Raw genomic sequence first — 25,258 nt, forward strand, 5'->3', positions numbered from 1 at the left:
GTAGAATCATAAGGTTACACATCTGATTGTCTTATGATTGATTGATTGTTGATGTTTGTATGCCACTTTTAAGCACCAATTTTTGGCTATTTTATGGCGGCTAGTATTTATTGGTTGAGGAAGAAAAAGTGGCCTGAAGAAAATTAACAACCTTCAATAGAAAAGCTTACACTCCTAGTCAATTAAGATTAGAGTCAAGTGCATCTACAGGGCGGGGTTCGAACTCACAACCACATTGTTGACTGGGTAGTGATTACAGTAGTAGAACAACTTAGACCACTTGGCCACAGAGGCCATGATTGCCTTAATGTGTTGGAACTATAATGCAATGCCATGAAAAATAACCAGTTAACCCAAATGTAAATGAAAGTAACAATCTAAGTCATCTTCTTATTTGGAAAATATCTTAAAATCAATTCAATTCAATCTTCACTCACTGTTCATGATATTTTGTTTGTGTAAAAGAATGTTTAGAAATTAATGACTGCATTTATTATTGGAATGGTTGACAAGACACAAATAATGTACAAGCTTATATATTATGATGTCAGAAAATGTTGAAAACAAATAATACTATTAAAGGGGCACTAGCTACGATATATATAAAAAAAATAAAGTATGATTTTTTTTTAGATCAATGATTAATCAAATTGGAATAATGAAATAATAATTTGCTTTTAGCAATCAATTTCCTTTAATTTTGTTGAAATAAGCGATCAAACATAATTTTTGACTGATTCACTTGCAAGTGAAAACGTCATCATCATTCTAACCGGTATTCATGTGAACTTCAAGTTAACCCCTAGCTAGAGATTGACAACGCATGCATTGTACGTGTACTGGTTATTTAAAGAAAAAGAATGTCAACAACGAAAGTGAAACTACGGTAAATCATTTGATTACTAATTCGATGCACATAAAATCATTCTTATATGGTTAAAAACAATGAGAAACATCTATTTTTAATTTATAAAATAAAATCAAACAGACCTATAAAAATGCAATTGCACGTGTTGGTTTAATCTATTCGTATCTTTATTTTTGTTTACATCGCTTATATGGTCATCTGAGGTCAAATCGATAGTTAATTAGATGGCGTCTGGACTAAAATACACACGAAACGAACCTATATATTATCTACCCCATGCTCTGTAAACTGTTTATTTTAGACTTTTGATAGTTTGGATAAATGTTTTACATTGTTATAAACCAAATATGAGAATTTGAGTCAAATCGGTTACAATGAATTTGACAGCTAGTGCCCCTTTAACATGTATTAAAATTTAAAATGAAGGTTTTATTTTTGTTTCATCTATCTCATTGCTATTTCACAATAATAAAAAATGTCTACATTTTTTTTTATGAACATTATTCATGGTATTGATCATTACAGTGTGATAAAAGAGTTTAAAAAGAAGGAATTGTTCTTATATGAATGGGATCAAGTTTTAAAGAATATCATAATTTCAGGACAAAATATGATTTTTAAAATTGACACACACTGTTATAAATGAGTAAAAAAAAATTGAAAAAAATTAAAACAATTATAGAATGAAATTCAAAACAGTGTGGCTTGGGCCATTGATTGACACATTAAATTCATCCATTGACTGGGACAATTAACGTGAACGATTGTTTGTAACGACCACTGTTCACGACGTACCTACGATAGACACTTAAACTGTGGGGTCACCAAAGGTTTCTTAAAGCCTTTAATTATAAAATAATTCGAAAAATTAATCAGGAATAACCTTTATGTTTTGATTTATATAATTGATATAAATCAAAACATCGTGTTATTTCTGATTAATTTTTCAAATTACTTTATGAAGGTGTTGAGAACCTTTGGTGACCCCATAGTTTAAGTGTCTTTAAAAGTACATAGTGAGCAGTGGTCGTTACATACAAACGTTCACCTAAATTGTCCCAGTCAAATTAAAATTGGATGAATTTAATGTGTCAATCAATGGCCACAGCCACACTGTTTTGAATTTCATTCTATTATCAATAAATTAAAAGACATAATACAATATTATAAGTCAGCAAAACGTAATATTTACACTTCTGACAAAGATCATTTCATTTGTGACATTTTTTCATGTTCCTTGTTAATCATGTCTTGTACAAAGTTTTCAAGTATAGTACTAACACCGGTATTGTAAGCACTGATGTTTGTATTTTCGTTAGACATTTGTGTTTCACCATTCATTAGATTTCCGTCTTTGTCACATATTTGTGTGTTTTTATCTTCATTATTAAGAGCATTCAGTTTTACATCAAATGTTTGATCATCAAAAACAAATGAATCTAAGTCAATTTGTAAGCTGTCCTGCAAAAGTTCCATGTTTGTATTGAATATGGTTGACCTGTCTATTGAAGAGTCCATCTTTCTGTGTTTGGTCTCTTTTGGCTGTAACAGAAAGAAGATTTTATGGTTTGTCTAAAAAAAGTTTTGATGAAAATTTAAATTACTAATGAGTAGTTTTCTTGTTACGAAATCTACATATTGAACCAATTTCTATCAGGTGTGTGTGTGTTGTTAACGTGTACATACAAGAAATAACTTGATTTTTAATATTGAAAAATAGTACCTTTTTGTTTTGCTTCAGTGATGGTATTTTTCTTTTTTTCATCTCATTTCTGTCCTCTTCCATGCATTTTCTTTTCTAAAAATTATAATAATCTTGTAAGTTGTTATAATTTTATTTTTTTCAGTATATTTATAAAAAAAAAAAGATAGAAATTTGTATAACTTCATTTTCATAGGTTCATAGTGGTAAAGTTGAGATGACTTCATTTATTGGTTCATGGTGGTCAAGTTGAAGTCATCTCTTCAAAGGAGTAGGTCCACAAATTTCCGGTTCATCTAACGAAAGACACTTTTTAATCATTTAAGTGTCTATTTCAATTGATTCAATTAGTTTATGTGAAAGATTTAAACTGATTTAGTCATTAAAAACGCTCCGATACAGGCTTAAATATGAAAAATCTATCAAATAAAAAATTGCCAAGAAACATCACTTTTCAGTTGTTTTTTGTCAAAAATGAAAGTGGCCGCATCCGTGTTCATCCTCAACCTTTATATATATGTTATGTATTATCATCAAATACAACTTACATCTTAATATTATGAATGAACACTAATGCGGCCACGTTCATTTAAGATGGAAAACGTCTAAATTTTAACTTGAATGCTGAAATTGTGAAGATTTTAGTAATTTAGCATGACTTTATGATGCTAGTACCCGATATGTGCATTATATTGTCAAAAACTGCCCATATTTATGTAGCAGTAGCATTCTTCTTTCCAATAACTAGCTTAAGGATTACATTTTCACAATTGTGTAAAACTGCTCTATTTTGGGGCCAAAAGTTATCAAAGGTACCTGTATTATAATTTAGTACGCCAGACACGTGTTTCGTCTACATAAGACTCATCAGTGACGCTTATATCAAAATATTTATAAAGCCAAACAAGTAAAAAGTGGAAGTGCATTGAGGATCCAAAATTCCCAAAAGTTGTGCCAAAGGTTCTTATTGAACCTACTCCTTTACTGAAGCACTATGAGATTCTTTGCTTATATTATGACCACAAATGTTCCAATTGTTGGAGCTACAATACATACTACTTTTCTTGTTGAACTGAATTTACATCCAGTTTAACTTTGGGTTCAATGTTTTGCCAACCTTTAGTTTTCTTTTGAGACTTGTTTGTTTATTTGTCTTTTTTTCTGCCATTATTGTGAGTTTTGATAGTCTCTTTTCTAATTTCCATCTCTTTTTGTAAAAGAATAACAAAATATATATTTGACTGATTATCTGCTCTGAAATCTTCATATAATAAATAAGTTAAAATAGAACTGGTATCTTATATAATCACAGTATCAGACTATGTCAATAATAATCTGTAAACCACGATATTCTTTAAAAAAATAAAATAGAATATATTAGCTACATGTAATAAAGGGTTAAAATACTGGATAATTAAACATTGTATGTTCTATAAATCAGGCAAAATTCCGGAAAGAATATAAAAACTAAAAGCAGTTAAACTATTTCAATAACAATGCATACCTTCATGTTAGTTTTTAAAATACAGTTGTTGCTACTATCTAAACTGTAGTCTGAATCAGACAATAAAACTTGACCTCCATTTAACATGTTGTTTTGGTCCCCTTCATCAACTCTGGACTCTGAAGTGATTGAAGATATTGAATCAGATGAGCCCATATCACTTGTTGGGGAGACTTGCATATAAAAATCAAGGTTTTGAGAGTCTTTCGTGGCACTACTAATGTCGTCTGAATTGGTAGTAGATTGATAAGAAGTACATAATAGGGTACCTGGTTTCCCAGAAATAGTAACGTTTTGGCTGAATTTACTGAATTGGTTTGTTGAAGAGGTTAGTTGATTAAAATAAATCCTTGAACATAACGCAGTTTCTTGAGATGACATTTTATGTTGATGCTTGATGTCCCTTTCCGATATTGCGTGGCTGTTGGGATAAAGATCACAAGGAAAATATGAATTCAAAACTGTCATTGCATATGGAGGAATGGTGATTGAATAAGTTTGATTGTCTGCAGTGACCTTTTGGTGAGAGTCACTTGATGGTTTTCGTATTGTAGCTTGACATACAGTAGTAGTCATTGTCTTTAGTGGAACAAGTTCATCTTTGAATGGAAAGTCATATCTCACTTGTGAACTATTTGCACCAGTTTGTTTTACAGTAAGAGTTATAGATTTTGTGCTGATATTTATTAAAATATGGGGTCGTTCTTTTCCCCCTGCATCATAAATGTCAACTGGTGAAACGTTTTTGTCACCTGTTGTGTCTACAGCTCCAGTAGTCCACCATTTGTTAAGATTATTATGTACTTCTTCAGTAAATATTCCACTCTCCCATAGGTTATTTAGAGCATAATCAAGTTTTTCTAAGCTAGTTATCCTTTTAAAAGTAGTACATAGTTCTGCTTTATGCTGCTTGTTTATGGACTTATCTTTTTGACTTTTTCTCATGGTCCTAAAAGCATCCACAATATCTTTGTATTTTTTCGGAATAGTTACCTGTGGGAGTGCTAGTAGCATATCAACCAGTTCCTGATCAGGGATGAGTTTTTGTCCAGGAGATTTTTTACTATATTTTCCTCTGTTGTTAGGATCAAAAAGTGTAATATCTTTTGGCCAATTTGTCAAGGGCAGGTCCCAAAGCCCATCACACTTTTCATCAGGGTCTTTTCCATGTGCACATTTGATTGTAATTCCAGCTATATGGCGTGTGAAGTAGATCATCATTTGTGACTTGCATTTATGTCTGTACTCTGCTTGCCTCCTTGCAATTTCATTTGTCTCAAGTTCAGAAATTAAAGTAACATTAATTTTTGTTAGAGCTTTGGTGTCACATCCACAAGTAAGGAGACCAATGATTGATGATCTAACTGTCTCAGTTTCACAGCGATAAATGAAAAGTTTGTATAAAAGCTTATATTCCCTGGTTTCCCATGTATTTATTTCAGATAGATACATCTTTGGTACATGCACTGTTTCTTCTTCGCATGTTTTAAGCAAAAGTTTGAAATTCTCTCTGTCCTCTTCGTCATTTTTTGTTTTTTTTGTGGCATTGTATTTTGACTTTAAATGTTCTGGCAACCTAATGATTAGCTTAGGACTTAAATTTTGGATCCATCTTCTCTCTTTAGATGAATCATAGACCAATGATTTCTTTTTGAGACAAGGCCCTGGGTGAACTTCAATATCCCCTGAACACCATAGGAGGTAAAGAATTGCCTTGTCATATTCATATTTCAGGGTCAGGTACTTCTTCAGTTTGGCTGATTTGTGATGTCCATCTGATGTCCCTACTATCAGTAAAATCATGAGAAGTACTAGTAATTCAGAAAGCTTAGACACCTTCCTCATTTCCTCAAGTAGGAGAATTGCTGTAAAATGATATTCTATGTAATCTGCTTTTAATTGATTATCGTTGACCTCTTCTTCCAATTTCCCAACAAAATTTTCTGAATTCAATTCAGCAACAAATTCAAAACACTGTTTTTTATTTTCATAGGGTACGGCCTTGCCTTTTTTTCTTATTTCATTTGAGAACTTTATTTCTTTCACTTTGCTTTCTAGTTTATCTATCCATAGTTCCTTCAGTCGTATCTTATTTGGGGTTGTTATAAAATACTCTGTTACTTCACTTAAATAATTGCCATAAAAGTTATTAGTATCACAATTATCCTGATCGTTATAGTCTTTATCACAGTTATAGCCATCATCATAAAAGTTCTCATCATAGTTACTTAACTCATCATCATCATCATAATATTTTTCATCATAGTCTTTTTCACAGTATTCATTATCACAGTATACCTGATCATACCAACACTCATTATCATAGAATTCAGGATCACAATAGTCATCATTATTACAACTTTCATGACTCCAGTCAAAATCTCGATATTCCTTATTTCTAATGGCAGTGATAAGCCAATTTAAAGTTTTCCTTTGATGTATTGGTTTAGAAAAAAGATCATCTACAAACTTTAAGAACTCCTGAAAATCATGTTTTATTTTTTCAGCAGCACTGTTATTATTTATATGCAAAAGGTGTGACATGTAGATAAGAAATCTGTGCCCTATCATAACAATCCATTCACAGATCTTCTTGGTAATTTTAGTTTGTTTTGAATAGGACCTAAGTAATTTGTTGATTGCACTTGTAACATCATTAAAGTGTTGTTCATTGTAAGGAATACACAAAAGAACATCACATAATTTGATTTGTACTAGAACATTATTTTTTTTCATTACTCTGTCTACCATTGATACTAAAAACTGAGCATTTTCATTCATGAACTTTTCATACATATTTTTTTCTCTGAGCCCTTTCTTCAAAGTCAAAAAATTAAGTAATTGTTCAAGAAGACATTTGTCTTGGTAGGCTGGACAACAGTATAGTTGTGTTGTATTTGAAAAGGCAAGAGGAAATTCCTGCGTCTCTGTAATATTTATATTTAGAGGCATATGCATTGAAGCCTGACTGCATATGTCCCATTTTAAAAGGTACAGCAGTATCTTACAGGAAAGAAGTTTTGTGTTGATTTCATCCCCATGAAATACCTTTTGAATCTGTAATAGTAAAAACTGTGAATTTTCTTTGAGAAATTCCTTATATACTCCATCAGCGTTTTTGTTGCTCAGTTTTTCACAGTAACAGAGTTTCAATCTGAATTCATACTGTGCATCTATTTGTCCAACTAACAAATCACGGTCTGTTAAGTAAGACTTTGCTTTAAGTTGATGAGTTATATATCTTTTAAAAATGGAGTACATTATACCTTCTGGTAGCTTCCAAAGACTATCTTTCAGATAACCCTGAACTAATTTTAGTTTCTCTTGCTGATTGGGTACACCAAATATACGAATCAAGTTTATAAGGGTACTTATATAATCAGAAGCATTTGAGCCATATGAAAAGCTGTAACTGTTTTGTATATGAGAATATTCTTTCAAATAGCCTTCTAATTCTGTTTTACCCATATCAAATAACTTCTTATCACATGATCTTAGCTTTTTGTTAGGTGTAGATGATGTAACTTTACAGACATCTTTAAATTCTGTTAAGATATTTCTCTTTTGATATTTACAATACACATCCTGAGAAGAATATTTAAAAGGTTTCCAATGCTTTTTCCTTTCAGCCACAAGTTTATGTGACTTCATTTTTATTTTTTAAAGTCTCTTTCAGCTTGTGTTCCTTTCTAAGGGGGTTTAAATTCATTGGCGAAGAACTTCATTATTTTCTGAAATAAATTATTTTTGTAATGAAAATTATTAAGAACAGCTAGCCTTAACAGTGCTTACTATTTGTATTAAAGTTTATATTCAGATGGTTAACATATATCTTATCTTCTTAAGTTTCTGTCTGGCATATATGTCATTTTTCTTTGACCTTTGAGTTTCATCGTTTATTCAAATTTAAAATAAACAAATGACCATGACCTCATTTGAAGATTCAATGATCAACTTTAAGTTTTTGTCAAACCATAAGTCTGTTTCTTAGATGGTATAAACAATAGGTAAACTTTGTTTGGTGTATGGAATGATTGTTAGGTGTATTCTTGGTTCATTGTTCTTTGTAAAGTTTTCATGGTTTGCTCTGTTTTTCAGATCATCTAAGCTTCATTTGGTGTGTCCATCTGACAGATTTAAGCTAACCTTGTCCTCATTTTTATGGTTCATTTGTTTGTATTTATTTTTTGTGGTCATTATTAGCTTTTCAGAGGATAAAAGCATTATCTCAAATATATTTGGTGTATGGAATGATTTTAAGGGCAGGACATAAATTAAAAGGAAACCCTTAGTAAAGGTTTGTCCAGGGCATACAAGAATAAATATGGACATATAAAAGTCAAAGATCAAGATTGAAAGTCATTACCAAAGGTACTTGACATATTGTCCCTATAGGTAAAATATCAAAAGCACATGTCAAGAGATAAAACAACCTGTTTCATACATAAAAATGTCCCCAAAATTGTTTATTTTGAACTTGAGTTCAAAAGTCCTTATTTACCATGTTTACTATCAATGTATTGTCATGATTCCTTTGGAATCGTGTCCTGTCCCCTCATATAAATTAATCATTAAATGTCTCAAATATGATTCTGCCTCCCACCTCTGAACCATATATATTTGTAATTGCCTTGATCAAATCTTTTTGTTCACCATAAGAGGTGTTCTGAGGAGTCATGCCTAAATCCCTTCATACGCCATAGATTATTTTATACCTTGATAGTATTCCCTGCCCCCATATGTCATAAAGTGTTAATACTCTATAAACTTTTCAAATCTCACCCCAAAAACACAAATATTTTGAAATGCCATGATAATTATATCTTTCTATTATGGGTTTTCTCCAACCTCGTCATATTATAATATTTTGAATAGAAAAGAACTATTAAAATCCCCACCAATTTACCATATAAGTTCTTATTTGCCATGGCAATACCATTCCAGTAGTAGAATGAGTTAGACTGCCATCTTTTGTAATGCTGTTATTGAAGGGGAGACATATGTTTAAGCAGTCCCGACCAAAGAGCAGAAAAAAGCCAAAGGCCACCAATGGGTTGTCAACACAGCAAGAAAATCCCCCACCTGGAGGTGGGCTACACCTGGCCCCTTAACAAAATGTGTACTAGTTCATAGAAAATGGACCTCACACAAAACTCAAAAACATATAAATGAACTAAGAACAGGCTATTATTTGAACTTGGAATTATTTTTAAGTATGGAATTTGCATAATTTCTTGTGTTTAAAATTTTTGATAAATTCCATGTAATATTTGGTATTATGATCTTTTAAGGGGTTCATAACACTTTCCATACAATGTTTTTTGGTTAGATAGTGTTGTGCGCGGCACAGTACATTCTATTGAAAAATACTATTTTCTTTGTAATAGAAAGTGTTGTGCGCAGCACAGAACATTTCAGTACAGAATAAACGTGGAATTTATTGAAAATTTCAATAACAAGAAATCAAGCAAATTCCATAATTAAAAATAATTCCAAGTTCAAATAATAGCCTGTTTAAGGTGAAATAACAACAAGTATACATCTTACCTTGATTTATTCAGACCCAACTCTAAAATTGTTCTTTCTGAAAATGTAAGAAATACCAAATCCAGCTGTCATATATATGCCTTTTATATGAATAAGGCTCAAAAGAGATGTATTGATCTTTATATGTTAAGCAATTGAATACCTTTTTGATCTTCCTTGCATTAAGCAAGATTTTATTTATAGAATTACATCAGTCGGTCTAACTGGTTTTGGAAACATATAGAGCTTCCTTGCATTAAGCAAAATTTTATTTATAGGATTGTCTCAGTCTGTGCAACCGGTTTTGAAAACATTTTGAACTCCTTGCGTTAAGCAAGATATTTATAAATAACTATTATCAATCTGTTGACCTGTTTAAGAAAAGTTAAAGAAAGACTTTTATTTAGTGCATTTACTGATGTGATAAAAGTGTTTAAAGATCATAATGGAATTTTATTTAGTATTTTAATATATTCTTTTTACTATACATTTTAGTTTTATTTCACAACCATATTTATCCAGACATTTAATCTAAAGAAAGGAGAATACATTTAGTGAGAAAATATACAGCGTTTATGAACATGATGAAGGGGTGTGAATCATGATTATTTTTTTGTATCCTGCATTATTTAAACTGCCATAGTTTGATGTCCTTATTCACTATAGAATTTATATGTTTATACATGTTTGACAACATAAAATATTTAAGTAAGTGCTTTAGCAAGACATTCGTACAAACTGTTATTCTTAAAATTATTCAAAATGATTTGATGAAATTGAATAATTCTAGTTTTTGTTGAGTCTGCGACTTTTGCCACAGTAAAGCTCGATATAGAGATAATGATCCGGTGGCAACGGCGTCGCTAGCATTAGATCACTTCTTAAAAGCTTATGTTTTAGAAGGTTGAAGACCTAGATACTTTAGACTTTGCATATAGATGCCTTATGTTACAAAGTTTCCGTCTGTCACATGTCCATTGTCCTTTACCTCATTTTCATGGTTCAGTGACTACTTGAAAAAAAAGTTAAGATTTTTTGTAATGTTAATTTCTCTCTTATAATGAGTTAATAGGATTACTGTATTTGGTATGTGTGTACCTTCTGTGGTCCTCATGTCCGTCAGACATTTTTAACTTGACCTGGACCTCATTTCATGGATCAGTGAACAAGGTTAAGTTTTGGTGGTCAAGGCCATATCTCAGATACTGTAAACAATAGATCTAGTATATTTGTTGTATGGAAGGACTGTAAGGTGTACATGTCCAACTAGCAGGTGTCATCTGACCTTGACCTCATTTTCATGGTTCAGTTGTTATAGTTAAGTTTTTGTGTTTTGGTCTGTTTTTCTTTCTACTGTATGCAATATAGGTCTACTATTTTTTCTGTATGGAATGATTGTAAGCTGAATATGTCTAGCTGGCAGGTGTCATCTGACCTTGACCTCCTGATCATGGTTCAGTGGTCAAAGTTAAGTTTTTGAGTTTTGGTCTTTTTTTCTAATACTATATGTAATAGGTCAACTTTATTTGGTGTATGGAAATATTTTATGATGTACCTGTCAGTCTCGAAGGTTTTATTTGACCTTGACCTCATTTTCAAGGTTCATTGCTCAGTGTTTAGTTTTTGTGTTTTGGTCTGTTTTTCTTAATCTATACTCAATAGCTGTTGTATGGAATGATTGTAAGCTTTACATATCTGCCAGGCATGGTTCATTGGATCTTGACCTCATTTTCATGGTACATTGGTCAATGTTTAGTTTTCTTGGTTAAGTCTGTTTCTTTGAATCTATAAGCAATAGGTCTGCTTATTTAGTGAATTGAATGGTTTTAAGGTGTACATGTATGTCTTGTTCTGTTTATATGACCTTGACCTCATTTTCTTGGATCATGTTAAGTCAATGTGATTGTTGTAGTAAAGCTTTATATATAGGGCTATTAAAATAATATCAATGATAAGTAAAGAAGGCGAAACATTTCAGCGTGTGCACTCTAATGGAATAAAAGGATAATTAGATCATCATGGCATAAAATTACTACATGCCTTATGCATGATTTTATTTCTTAAAGATTTCAATTAATCAAGGATGGTATTGTATGTTGCTGAATTTGGGATATTTTTACAGATTTTTAAAAAAAAAGAAAAAATACAGAAATTCCAGATTTTTTTTTCATTCAGTCTTCTCTACCAAACTTAAACTTACTTTATTATACCTAAAATACAAATAAGAATATTTTCATTGTTTGATTTGTAAAATACAAAACTCAAAATAATAATGTTTACACAAATAATTTAATGAAACAGAAATTCATGATAGGAAATTACATTAAGTTTAATTTGTTTTCATATTTAATCATAATCATTCTGTAAGATTTAATTTTAAACCATTTTTGGATAAGCTTTTTTATCCTCATGAAATAAATGGACCAGTCCAAACGAAAAAGAAGTTAATGTAGAATGAAACAGATAATGACCTCAAACAACTTGGTATTTTTTTGTTTCATAAGGTTGGAGGAATACTGTGGTCATTCTGATATTAACAAAAGTGGGGTTACCTGGCATAAAGGACAAAAATAAATTTGGAAGACGTCTTTATATTTATTGAAGAAAATTGCATGTTGTAAAGAAAGTCTAGTGTTACTTACTATATTCTTAACTTATTTTACAATTTGGAAAATAAAATGAAAATATGCTGGATGATAATAAATTCTTAATAATTTCAGATGGTGACACAATACAGTTCAGTTATGACACAGGGAATGGTGCAAAGGTTGTTGATTTCAAGACAACAAATGCCCTCAACGATGACCAGTGGCATACAGTACACGTGGAAAAGAACAGGAAACAGGCATGGTTACGTGTGGACAATTTCCCAGAAAAATACATAACAGAATCTTCTGACGAAATGTCTAGAACTCTTGATCTAAAGGAAGGACTTGTCATAGGTAAAAGTTAACAGGGTTTTCCCTCGGTTAATTTTCTTTTTCACCAATCCTTTCATCATGTTCATTAATGAAATTATTTCAAATAAAATCCATGACTTTTCTCAATTTTGTAGATCCTTAAATAAAACGGCTTTATTTTTTCATCCAGGCATTGTTAAAAGTAAATAGTTAAAGTATGTTTATAGTAGCAGCGCTAAAAGTGTGTGAAGTACAGCAACGTAAAATTTTTTTTTTATTATCTATAATACTAAAATTACGAGGTCCAATTTGTCAGCCGTCATCGGGTAAAAAAGATAAATCAAAGAATTCAACTCTATATATAACTAATATAGGACATGGTGTAGATTAAAAATTACACCACTCCAGACCCTTTTGTTTTCAGCATAATTAATATTGCCAATAATTAACAAGTTCCGGGTCGATACCGATACCGATACAAATAGTATATTCAGCTATTACCTTATCTGTACGTTCTGCATTTGACAGGCACACCACCAAACGATGTATTTAGGATTTTGCTATATACACGGGTCATAACAAAGGACTGACACTACTAAATTCAATCATTGTCAAATTGTTCCCTATTGTAGTTTTATTCAGCAATCAGCAAGACTTTCTAAGATAACTAATATAGGACAATGCTGTTGATTAAAAAATACTCCATTCCTGGATAGCCAGGACCTTTTGTTTTCCAAATAATTAATATTTCCAATAACTGATAAGTTCCAGGTCAACGGGTTCAAACAGAAAGATTTGAAAGCAGAGAAAACTGTGTATCTTATAATCGACATGACATCAGATGACAATACCAATTACTAAAATAAGGCTTAGGCATAGTTATATACTTTAATTCAGTCACGGACCCGCGATATCACGGGTGTGTACTTGTATATATATAAAAGTTAATTTCAGGTGGCATATTTAGTCTTTGAAGCCATATATATGTCCAAATATTTTTATTAAACAATACAATTTAATTGATAAGTTTTTGTTGATAGCTTTCAAATGCTTGTATTTTGTTTAATAATAAAACTTACTAAAATGCTAAGCATTTAGGATATATTCAAGATATTGGTGATTTCATTAAATATTGTTTTAAGAAATTATAGACATTGGAGTTAACCTCTTGTGATAACATTTGCTTTCATGTTGAATAATGCTTATTAATATTTTATTTCAGGTGCCACTGTTGAATTCAAAGCAGGATATGTTGGATGCTTAAGAGGCTTGAGAGTAAATGGTGTTTTAGTGGACCTAAGGGGCCTGATCTCACGTGGACAGGTATCTTATGGTGTTACTGAGGGATGTATTGGTAAATGTAGCAGTAATCCTTGCTTTAATGGTGGTACCTGTATCGAAGGATACTCTGGCTACACATGTGACTGTTCCTACACACCATGGAGAGGATGGATGTGTGGTAGAGGTATGTACACTATACAGTGAAATCTGATTAAACTGAATCTTGAATAAACAATTAACTTGACTAATCCAAACTTATTTCCTAAGTCCAGTCATAACAAATTAAATGTGTTGTGAACCAGCTGATTAAACCAAACATATGCCAAAACTGAACAATATCTTTTAAATCCAAAGAGGTTCAGTTAAAACAGGTTTCACAGTATTTTTTGTTCAGATGGTTTGGTGATAATTGTATAGGGACACTCTATGAAGAAGATGGATGTGTACACATCGTTCTAGTTATAAATGACCTTGAAATTAGATGTCTATTTTGCACCTCAAAACTTATGTCTGATAAGACTTCAATTTGAGAAACAGCTGTTATATTAAAAGACCTGATTTTGAACTGAATGTATCATTTATAAGAAAAATGAATCTACGACACAGATATAAATCTTATAAAAAAGAAAACATAGTATGATTGCCAATGAGACAACTCTCCACAAGAGACCAAATGACAACAGATATATGTCTTGCCTGTATGACCTAATCACAAACTTGACTTATTGGTATTTCACGTTGGTGTCAGAAACATCTTGTTCCAGTGGACTTGTGAACAAAATGTATAATAGGTCAATGAATCTAATTAGCTGATTATTAGTCAGTGGAGTGTAACATGGTATGTCAAGAGAAGCTTGGAATCTTGATGGTTTATGTAACAAGCAATATTTGATAAATAAAATTATAACGTTATAAAAAATTCCAAGAGATCACAAAACTTTTTCTATTACACTTCTTTTTGTAGCATTGTAGAATGTATTTTGTGTTTCATATATCATTAAATACCTACAAATCATAAAATACTGTAATTTATCATTTTGCAGAGGTGGGTGTGAATTTACAGAAACATTTTATGATCAGATATGAGTTTGATAAAAGTCAAGGTCTTTCAACAACTGACTTCAAAGATGTGAAAGTTGGATTTACTACTAAGACAAAACAGGGAATTCTGATGCAGATCCAGTCACCCAATGGAGAATACATATCCTTAGAACTGAACAATGCTGGTAAGCTTAGCTTTTTACATTGTTTATATTGATTTACCAACAAAATTTATTTTAGTTTCCTTACAGAGAAGGCATGGTTACCAAGATGTAGTTTTGATATTCTGATGTTTAAATTTGTATAACTTGTGGTTATATAATTGAATAGAAGAAGTTATTCTTGTGGTTGTAAAATAGTTAGAATGAAGACAATTTGACAAAAGATTAATGTTCATTTAAAATGTTTTTTAGGGGGTGGAATGGAATATCAATCACACCGCAAATAAATTTTAGCTATATTAGAAGCTTTATGATCACAGAGTATTATTACATTTTTCAATTCAAAATTGAGTTCAACTCAAGAAAGTTTGATAGACAAATAAAAACTTTATAAAAGCATATTGGAAATGTCTGTAGATATACCTACTTACATTAATTGCGGGATACAAATTTTTGTGGATTTTGTGGTTTTAAAGTGTATAACTAATTTAAATGTTTTAAAAAATACAAATTTTCTATAGGTTTGATTCAGAATTTTCCAAAACATCAAAATCAAATATTCATGAATAACTCATTTTCTCTCAATTCAGGAAAATGAATTAATCCACAGAATTTAAAAAAAAACTTACAATTAATGGAATGTTTTATTCTATCTAAGGTGGTGTAAAATTTGTGGTGAATGTTGGTGAAGCTCAAAGATTTGAAATGAACACAAAGAATGATGGTATAGATTATACCAATAACCAACAGCATGTAGCTCATTTATGGAGAACAGGTGAAAACAGTGAATTCCTCAACTTACAGGTTAGTACATTTTAAGAATTTAATTAAATTCACATTTTGTGGCACAATATTCATTCATGTAGGAGTGGCATTATCATTGTCTAGTCTAGAATTATTTTAATGTTTTAAAATCCATTGAAAGTTAAAATTAAGCAATGTTAAATGTTCATGAAAGTTTATTAGTTGTATTATTAAATTCAAATGTCAATTTAAGACCTGTAGCAGATAAATCATTCAATCTAATCAATAAAAAAAAAGTTTGAATATGATATTATAGACGTGATGGACTGCCAAATGTTGGTATGTAAATAAAAACACTGAACATTATCTCAAAATTTAAGTCTACCAGAATGAAATAGATTTATAAATGATTGTTTTGATTGCAGGTTGATGATTATCAAATTGCCTTTGACAAACTTGGAGATATTGGAGATCAGATTCTGGATGATCCTAAATATTTATTCATTGGCAATAATGGTAAGTTGTTATGATGTAATAGATTATTAGTTACACACATATAGTGTGCTAATTACTTTTTCTCTAATTTTTCACTATTTTCACATTTCTTGATCAGTGTGAGAAAAAATATTTCTCCTCACTAGTGAAAAATCTGTTCTCGAAAATGATTGGTCGAAATTTAATAGTAACGTTAAATTTTCTTGCTTTCTTCTGAATTTTCCGATTGTGACGCCCTGAAAAAAGGAATCCATCCCTGATAACATGGCAGATAAAGAACAAAACTTTCTGCAAACCTTTAAAAAGAAAAGATAAAAAAACATTAGTAATCATGAGAGAAACAGATTCCACTACTATAAAAAGCTAGGCAAGCCTAGTGCTTTAAGTAGTAAAATTTAACTGTCTCGAGGGGAGAAATATTGTAATACACTTGTTGCAGTGATTGAATCAATATATATTTTTAATTGGCATTCTTGCTTTCTGAAATTAAAAAATTGTTGTTTATTACAGATACATCAAATGCAGAGAGAGGATTTGAAGGTTGTATTTACAGGATGTCAATAGATAATATTTTCCCTTTGAAGAGAGCATTCCAGGACCCCAGACCTTCCTATATGTGGTTGTATCCTAACAGTAAGTTCTCAGATATTATATAGAGGCAAACGATACCAGAGGGATATTTAAAATAATAAGTCGAAAACAAACTGACAATGCCCATGTCTAATTAAGAAAAAGACCAACAGACAAACAATAGTACACAAAACACAACTTATATATTGCATTTCAATATGTCAGTAGAGGAAACAAATTGTATTGCTTCTTTAAAGTATTGAGTTATTTGTTTCAGCTAAGGCTAGTTTAATTATAGGAATTGTAATGAGAACTCATCCAAGATACTCTGCTTATTAGGGCAGGCATTTAGGATAGTTTTAGCTTTGTCTGTTCATCAATAATTTTTGTAAACACTAAGAAGAAGGCCAAAGAAATTATGCACAGCTGTGTAAACATTTTGCTCATTGATTTGGGGAAACGTTTCATATTCTCCAAAAGTTATATGTTCAACACAATAAAGATATATTCCTGTTGCTCTTTTCAGATACAATTCGAGAAGATATGTGTGGTTTTGAGGAAGTGACAGTAATTCCTGATCCTATTGAGATTCGTCCAGGAAGTGGTGGAACATTAGTCAATATCACATACCCATATGTAGAGGATACCTCAGCTAGGGATAAAGCCATTACTGGAGGTTTGTTAGCTTTAACATGATGTTCTCACCTTGTAAAGCTTTATAACATTTACAAAAATCATCTTTAAATCCTGATAAAAGTACATCGAAATTATACTAGTCTTTATATTAAAATTTCATTTACTTGTAAAAGTAAATATCAATAAGGATAACAATATATATCAAAACATAAGTACTAAGAGGAAATGATTGCTTTAATTTATGAGTGGGAAGTAAAATTAAACATTGCATTGGTTGTAGTTGATTCAACTACAATTATGGACAAAGGAAGATAACACCAATTTTAAAGATTTCATTGATATTTTTAGAAGATATTATATTCCTGCACCTTGCACAAGTTATGTAATATTCTTGACAAAGTGTAATATCATTTGTAACTTGAATATCTGAGCATATGTAACTTTGATAGATTGTTGGAAATTTGATTGAATAGGATGTATTGAATGGTATGATCAATGCACTATATTTTGTGTAATAGATCTCTTAAAGTAGTGATCAACCTTGGAAGATTCAAACATCAAGTTAGTATCATAGGATTTATTTATATGAAATATGAAATATAACCCTGAATCTTAAGTTTACTAAAATGTGCCAGTTATAATCTTAAATTCAAACATATCTTATTTTTATTTTTAGGTGTATTAGCAGTTGTATTTTTAATCATCATAGTGTGCATTATAATAGCTGTAATGTATTTCCGTGAAAAGGGAGACTATTCAACCAAAGAAGCCACAGGTCAAGATTTTGTGGATAATCCTGACGCAGCTCTCGTCATTAACTCCACTGGGGTACCAGACATTGGTAAAAGACAAGAATGGTTCATGTAGTACAACTTCCATTTTGTAAAAATGTGATAGAAAATTCATTTTTTTCCTAATTTTTTATTTGGTTAGCAATATATTTTGATACTAGCATTTAAGGTTCTTATAATTTAAATTCATTTGCTATATAAATAGTTTTTATGCTATTAAGAAGTAAAACATGTTATCTAAAGAGATTTTTTTTTCTGAACTAGTGATAGTGTTATTCTAAAAAATTAAGTTGATACAAATTAAGAAAGATACCTAGATTATTTTTTTTTAATTATTTGACATCATTTTTCATTTAATTACATATATATCAAAAGTGCTTTGTAAATATCATTATCATCCTGATGTAAATAATTATGTATACTATTATAAATTAAATCAAAATGGATTCTTCATCTTAAGCACGTTTCATTTTGGTCCATTTCAGATCTGATATTGTAAATTTTACAGATGTTTTTTTTTGTAGAGCTTGAATTTTATTACTCATGAACAAGAGATAGAAAAAAATCTATTTGATTTCCGAAACAGATACATTTATCAATCTTTTTTATGTAATATGTTTTTTTTTTTTATCAAGAGAAAGTATAAATGAAAACAAAATTAGTGACATTGAATTTTTTTTTTAAAGTTACTACAAAATTATACATATTTTTATTTTGCTAAATTGAACTTTTCTGCATTACAAAAAGCACAAGTTTCAGTTTTATTTATAATACATTCCAGATATGTTTATATTAATGTATAAAATATGTAGATATTATTTTTATAATTAAGGTTGTATGTATCATATGTCAGAATATTTTTTTGTATTAATCAAAGAAAAGATATTTTTTTGTTATTTAATATCATTAAAATATATATACCTCAAAATTTACGACATTAAGCAGTTGATGATAATTGAATATTTTGTGAAGATCTTATATGAATGAATACAATTTTTTGTGCCATTTGATGTGTTTAGCTACTTATTAATAAGCCATATCATTTTAAATAAGGAGAACAAGTTTCATTACCCCCCAAAAAAACATGACATTTCATACAACGTACAAGGAAATAACAAAATTTTTGTTTTCTTTTAAAACTAAGATTGCAAATATTGTAATTATTTAGAAAAGTATGTTAGGTATTCACATGGAAAAAATTGTACTCCAAGGATACATTTAGAGTAGGGTGCTCATTTTCGCCATATCTTTCCATGTTTTCTTCAGTTTATGTTCAGGTCTTTATGTTTTTGAAGTATACTGATATTTCTATATGAAGATAACTTCAAATGTAAAATATTCTTAGCTTGAAAACGTGTTTGTTTTCAGAAAAATCATCTGAAAAGTTGGATTAAAGGGTGTTTGAAATTTCCTGATTTTTTGTCAACGGGGGACACATATTCGCCGTTTTTACACATCTATTTAAAACCAAATAACTGCAGCTTTAAACAATATATATCAAATAAATTTCATTATAGATGAATAGCAGACATTTGAAAGGTGTGAACAACTGAAATTTAGGGCAATCAGTCAAAGAATTACTAAGAAATACTTCTGTGAAATCTTTTTTTTCATTCAGGAAATTGGCTGAAAATCGTAGTCCGTTTTTTGGTCCTTTGCGGTAAGTGCCGAAATTTGGTCTCATTTTCAAAAATAATCATATTTGTTATAAAAATATCATTTATCGGCATATTTCTGCCATTTCAGCCATCCTTTGAAGTTTTTACACCTCAAAATCATAAAACGGCGAAATTGTGTCCACGGCGAATATGAGCGCCCCACTCTATACCTTTTTTTTTTTTCTTTCTCAAAAGTGTCACTTGGTAGCTTTGGTTTTGGGTTAGCCTAGATAAAGTGGCATAAATAAAATGTTTTTGTTCTTGCTTACTGACACACTATTTATCATGTGCTCAAAAATGAATTGTGAGAGGGGATCCATTAGCATTTTACAATACATCGCAGCAATTAATGGAACAGCAAAGTGGGAATTCCTTTAAAAGGCTGTCATGAAATTCTAATGTTTAAGTGAATATTCCTTTGGGTACCACTATTTCCATAAATAGTGTACAGGAAAACTCATGGTTTTACTTATAGATAAAATGTATACATAAGTTACACATATCATATATTTTACTTTGTACATATCATTTTAAGGAATTCATTATGTGGAGAATCTATTTGGATGATTTTTGCCATTCCATTTTATAACAATGATATATTTTACAATAAACTTTATTGATTCTATAAATGTGTCGGGTTTTTTTTGTCTCACTGCATCAAATTTTAATGAATGTGGAAAGCTAGTATTGTTTTGAGCTTTGATTTCATCTTATTTTATCATTTTATTTCATTTATGATAAAACAGATGATTTTTCATTTCCTATTATTAATTAATTTTTTGATGGTATTACTCAATTTATTTCACTTGACTGGGCAGAGTTTATCCAGTTCGCTCATAATAAACCAGTCCATCTATAGATAGGTGTTTAAGGATACACTCATCAATGAAGTGTCCTGTCATTCTTTTGTAAATTCTTTTGAGGTCACCGATAGGTGATTAGAAATCAGTAATAACTATAACGGCAATCATCGTAATCACACACATTGTCAAATCGACTGTCCTCATGCAAATTAAAACGCAAGCTCTGCATGATCAGTTGAAATAACATTGGTAATAACACCATTGAAGAAAGGTTTAGAAGATATCACCTTGTGATATTTTTCTTTTTCATGCACATCTAATGTAATGCAAAAAAAAAAAATCATGTGACTCAAACTGTTGGTAGGAATTGTAACTTCCTGCTTATATTGGTACTTCTTGATCTTTGATCAAATTAAACTCTACCAAAAATTGGTCATGATTTTAGATTTCATATTGGTAACTGGCTGGCAATAGGAGGCAGCTGCCTGCACATATGTTATTTCCTGCCCTGTTAGGACTTTTGGGCTGTCTATTTAGTTTAAACATATTTATTTATTGTGGATTGGGAAACAAGTTATTGTAACTTATATTAATCCCTTTCCACTTTGCAGGTGGGAGTGCTGCCTTGTAGCAGCATTAGCCTGCTCTTTATTGAAATCTACAAGGGTGTCTTTTACGTGCAAGAGATATGGCTCTTATACAGTATATATAGTATTCAAGAAATAAACTTAACCAGGAAAACTTAACATTGATCAATGAACCATGAACATGACGTCAAGGTCAGATGATAATCACCAGACACAGGGTTTAAGCTAGGATTTTGAGGGCTTTAGTCACTTTTGCGCGCTATTAAAATCAACCTTATTTTGTGTAAAAGCAACGGAACAATGATGTATATTAATACTAGCTTCATCTTTTGACTTAGTCAGATTTTAAGGGATTGAGGCACCAGCTTGATTGGCAGTTAATGTATGATTTGACTGTATTGGCCATTATTATGAAAGAATCTGACATGGAATCCAGAAATTTAGTTCACAATTTCTCTTCAGTTTGTTCCAGGGGTCATTCCTGATCAACAAAAGTTGGATTCTATTTTTTTTTAAACAAGGAATAACAGCAGAAATTAATTTACAATGATTATTTCACTGCATAATCATTATCCTTATAAAACGTCTAAGTCGATATTTGGAAATCATTTCTATCAAGTTGGAAATGTATAAAAATCCTTTCTGGATCGATTATAATGACTGAAAGGAGGTTGTAAACAAATCAACACTAGATCACGTTTACTACTTTCGGTTTTAAAATGAAACGAAAATGGGAAGTGACACGTGGATAATAAATTCAAAACGAGTCTGGATTCATCAGGAAATTATCATTTTTCGATTTAAATTCCTTTAGTAAGAGATATATATTTGTCTCTCTCGTTTAATTGATTCTAAATGATTTCGTATTTTTATTACATTAAATACCTCACCTTCATAAATTTAGATATCAGTCCACTCGCTGCATTATTCAACCGGAAACCAGCCAGAAAAAGAAACCATGACCCCGTGACAACCTCTCCCACCTGACACCTGTGTGTCCTAAACCTTCATCATTTTTTTCCGGTTCTACAACGCATGCTGCACGTTTTTTTTGTGGAGGAGGAAAAAGTTTATTTTTTCACAAACAGTTTAAGAAGTTGATAATTTATATATTTAGTAATTTATATTGATATTTTTGTTTATAATTATAGTATATTTGGATAATTTTATATTAATTTTATCTGAATATTATGGATAAAATTCCAGCTTCAGGTACCCAAGAGGTAAGTGACAGTCAAATTCACACATCCAATGGTAATTTGTTGTCCCCTTGGCGTTCGGCCACCCATTCAGATGAATTTTGGGATAGAAGTTTGGAGTTTATTCCAGGTGTTTCTGGTGTCGGTCTGGAACAGGACTCGGAACCTGTTCCTGTCAGGACTCTGCCTTTCACTCCTGGTGCTAGTCAGTTGAGGTTATCTAGGCCTAGCAGGGTATCACATACCGTAACTAGGCCTGCAGAGATACCAACGTCTCCTGTGGCTTGCACGACAAGCAGGCAGGAGACACTACCAGCTGGCATCAGGAGTGACCCCTTTTCTCGGACTAGGTGGCCCATGAATTTTGCATACCCTCCCATGCCTATGGGAATGCCCAACTTGCCGCCTTATCCCCAGCCTTTTGATCCTTATTCGGCTCAATCAGTTTGGTCTGGTCAGGGGTTTGGTGGTAGATCCTCTTCAGAGTCATCCTCCTTTAAGGATGAGATGAGGAGTCTTACCACCTCCATTCACAAGATACAAGCTACTGTTAATGCTAAGTTTTTAGAATTTGGTAACAGGCTTGATCTTATGGAGTCTAGGGGTCTGTCTCAGGATCCTGCACAGGATCCTCCCAGACCTCCTAGACAGTTGTTGGAAGACGACTCAGTTTCTTTGGCCCCTAGAAGTCAGGAAGGTAACTTTTTGGAGGACCAAGATGGTATTTCTGATGCTGATAGTGTAGTAAGCACAGAGGGAGATGCTTTTGCTCCTAAGGATCCTGCTTCAGGCAACCCAGAATGCCTTAGGAGTCTGGTCTATTCTATTCGTAGGAATATGTCGGATATGCCCATGTCGTCTCCACCTAGGGTTTCTTCTACTCCTTCAGATTTTATGGCTTGCTCAGTTATAGTCAAGCCAGAGTCTAAGGGGTATTATTCTTTTCCAGAGTCTGGGCACTTTACAACTGCTTTGTCTTTTGTAAACTCTTCTCTGGCTGAGAATCTTGCTAACACTAGCAAAACTGGTGGTAGTAAGTTCTCTGGTTTCGGACCTGCCTCTTACCCAGGGAGATGTAGATCTAAGGACTTTGAGATCCATGGATCTTCCTTGGGTATGTCGGCTCCTGCTTGTGACCGGGCTTTTTCTAGTTTGCTTGGTTCGAAACCTTTGGATGGCCTCAGACTTTCTCAAGCTTCTTATGTCAAGTCAGAGAATAATCTGAGGTGTTTGACTTTTGTTCTTGAGACAGCTGAGCACTTTTTGTCAGCAGCTGGGTCTCTGTTAAAGGACAAAGGGGAGGAATTTTCAGATTTGAGGTCTATGCTGCTTCAGGTAGACAAGAGTCTTGGAATGTCTCAATTCCTTCTTCTTGGTACTGTGGCCAACTTTACTCTTGCTAAGAGACAGGAGATTCTTGTAAAATCAACTGTCTCTGAAGCTCTTCAGCAGAGACTTGTCAGTTCTCCTTTGTCTAAGGACAAGTTGTTCTCTGTTTCCTTAGAGCAGTTACAGGAGGAGGTGAATAAGGCCCCTCCTGTAGTCAAGGTGGATGTGAAGGTCACTGATGGGAAAAGATTTGTCAAAACTACTCAGATGAATAATCCTTCTTCTTCTTCGTCTTCTCATCAACCCAAGGCTTCTACCTCTTCTTCTTCTTCACAGTCTACGAAGAGACCAGCTTTTTCTCGTCCCAACTATTCAAGTGGGAAGAAAGCTAAAGTGGTTAAGGGAAAGAAGCAGGGTAAGTGATGTGTTGTCCCCTCCGTTGAATCGTTCCCACTGGAAGAGGAAAATTATACTTCTCCTCTTCCTCATCTTCCAGTGGGGGGCAGGCTGTCCCACTTTCTAGATCAATGGGCTCTGATAACTTCAGACAAGTGGGTACTTTCGATTTTACGGAGGGGATTGGAACTTCAGTTTCTGGAACAGCCTCCTCTTTCTCCTGTTCCAATCAATCTATCAGTGACAAAGGATTCTCAAAAGAATCAGTTGTTACAAAACGAAGTGAACATTCTGATTCAGAAGGGTGTATTGGAGGAGGTAAATCCTCCTTTTCATCTAGGGTTTTATTCCCGGCTGTTCTTGGTACCCAAGAAGAACGGGAAAATGAGACCGGTTCTAGATCTTTCTGTTCTCAATCAGTATCTGGTGGTCCCACATTTCAAAATGGAGAACAACAGGTCTATCAGGTCGACAATTCATTTAGGAACTTGGACAACCTCTCTAGATTTGATGGACGCCTATTTTCACATCCCTATTTCTCACAAGTTTCGTCATTTTCTGAGACTGGTGTGGGCAGACAAGGTTTACAGTTTCAAGGCTATGCCTTTTGGCCTGGCTATTGCACCCCTAGTTTTTACCAGGATTTTTCAGACGGTGGTGTCGTATCTTCATACTCGGGCAGTTCTCATTCATTCCTACCTAGACGATTCTCTCATCAAGAATCATTGCCGTTCTCTTTTGGAGGAACACACCAATTTGTCTATCCTTTTACTCCTGAGACTGGGTTTTTTGATTTCATGGGAAAAATCAGAGATAATTCCCAGTCAGAGTTTCAATTTCCTGGGAGAACATTTTCGGACAGATTTGGGTCTAGTGCTTCCTCCAGAAGAGAAGGTAGTCAAGGTATGTCAGTTAGTCTATGCTCTGACTCAGTTTTCATCTGTCCCAGCTCGTCAATTGCTTCAGCTGGTGGGTTTCTTGATTTCGATCATGGACGTCATTCCACTAGGACGTCTACACATTCGTCCAATCCAGTGGTATCTGATGGAGTTTTGGCATCCAATTTC

The 25,258-nt window shown here is 32.2% G+C and overlaps 2 protein-coding genes across 3 annotated transcripts in view; one reads left to right on the forward strand and one right to left on the reverse strand.

Annotated features, from left to right (window-relative positions):
* LOC143063014 (neurexin-4-like) overlaps nucleotides 1-18,701 on the forward strand; it is a 41,407-nt gene extending 22,706 nt beyond the window's left edge. For both annotated transcript variants that reach the window (XM_076234915.1, XM_076234916.1), the window contains 8 exons: nucleotides 12,321-12,542; nucleotides 13,723-13,965; nucleotides 14,825-15,007; nucleotides 15,642-15,787; nucleotides 16,153-16,243; nucleotides 16,733-16,855; nucleotides 17,319-17,468; nucleotides 18,105-18,701. In XM_076234915.1, the coding sequence (XP_076091030.1) occupies nucleotides 12,321-12,542; nucleotides 13,723-13,965; nucleotides 14,825-15,007; nucleotides 15,642-15,787; nucleotides 16,153-16,243; nucleotides 16,733-16,855; nucleotides 17,319-17,468; nucleotides 18,105-18,295 (1,349 nt within the window). In that variant the 3' untranslated portion in view covers nucleotides 18,296-18,701. The remainder of the gene's footprint in view (nucleotides 1-12,320; nucleotides 12,543-13,722; nucleotides 13,966-14,824; nucleotides 15,008-15,641; nucleotides 15,788-16,152; nucleotides 16,244-16,732; nucleotides 16,856-17,318; nucleotides 17,469-18,104) is intronic.
* LOC143061927 (uncharacterized) lies at nucleotides 2,036-7,725 on the reverse strand. Its single transcript, XM_076233792.1, has 5 exons — nucleotides 7,539-7,725; nucleotides 7,123-7,274; nucleotides 4,075-6,555; nucleotides 2,592-2,666; nucleotides 2,036-2,410 (listed from the first exon to the last, which is right to left on the reverse strand). Exons 1-5 carry the CDS (start codon nucleotides 7,723-7,725, stop codon nucleotides 2,075-2,077), a joined length of 3,231 nt encoding a protein of 1,076 aa, XP_076089907.1. The 3' UTR covers nucleotides 2,036-2,074.
* Nucleotides 18,702-25,258: the final 6,557 nt, after the last annotated feature.

This window comes from Mytilus galloprovincialis, chromosome 2, assembly GCF_965363235.1.
Source record: "Mytilus galloprovincialis chromosome 2, xbMytGall1.hap1.1, whole genome shotgun sequence".
NCBI classification, from domain to species: domain Eukaryota; kingdom Metazoa; phylum Mollusca; class Bivalvia; order Mytilida; family Mytilidae; genus Mytilus; species Mytilus galloprovincialis.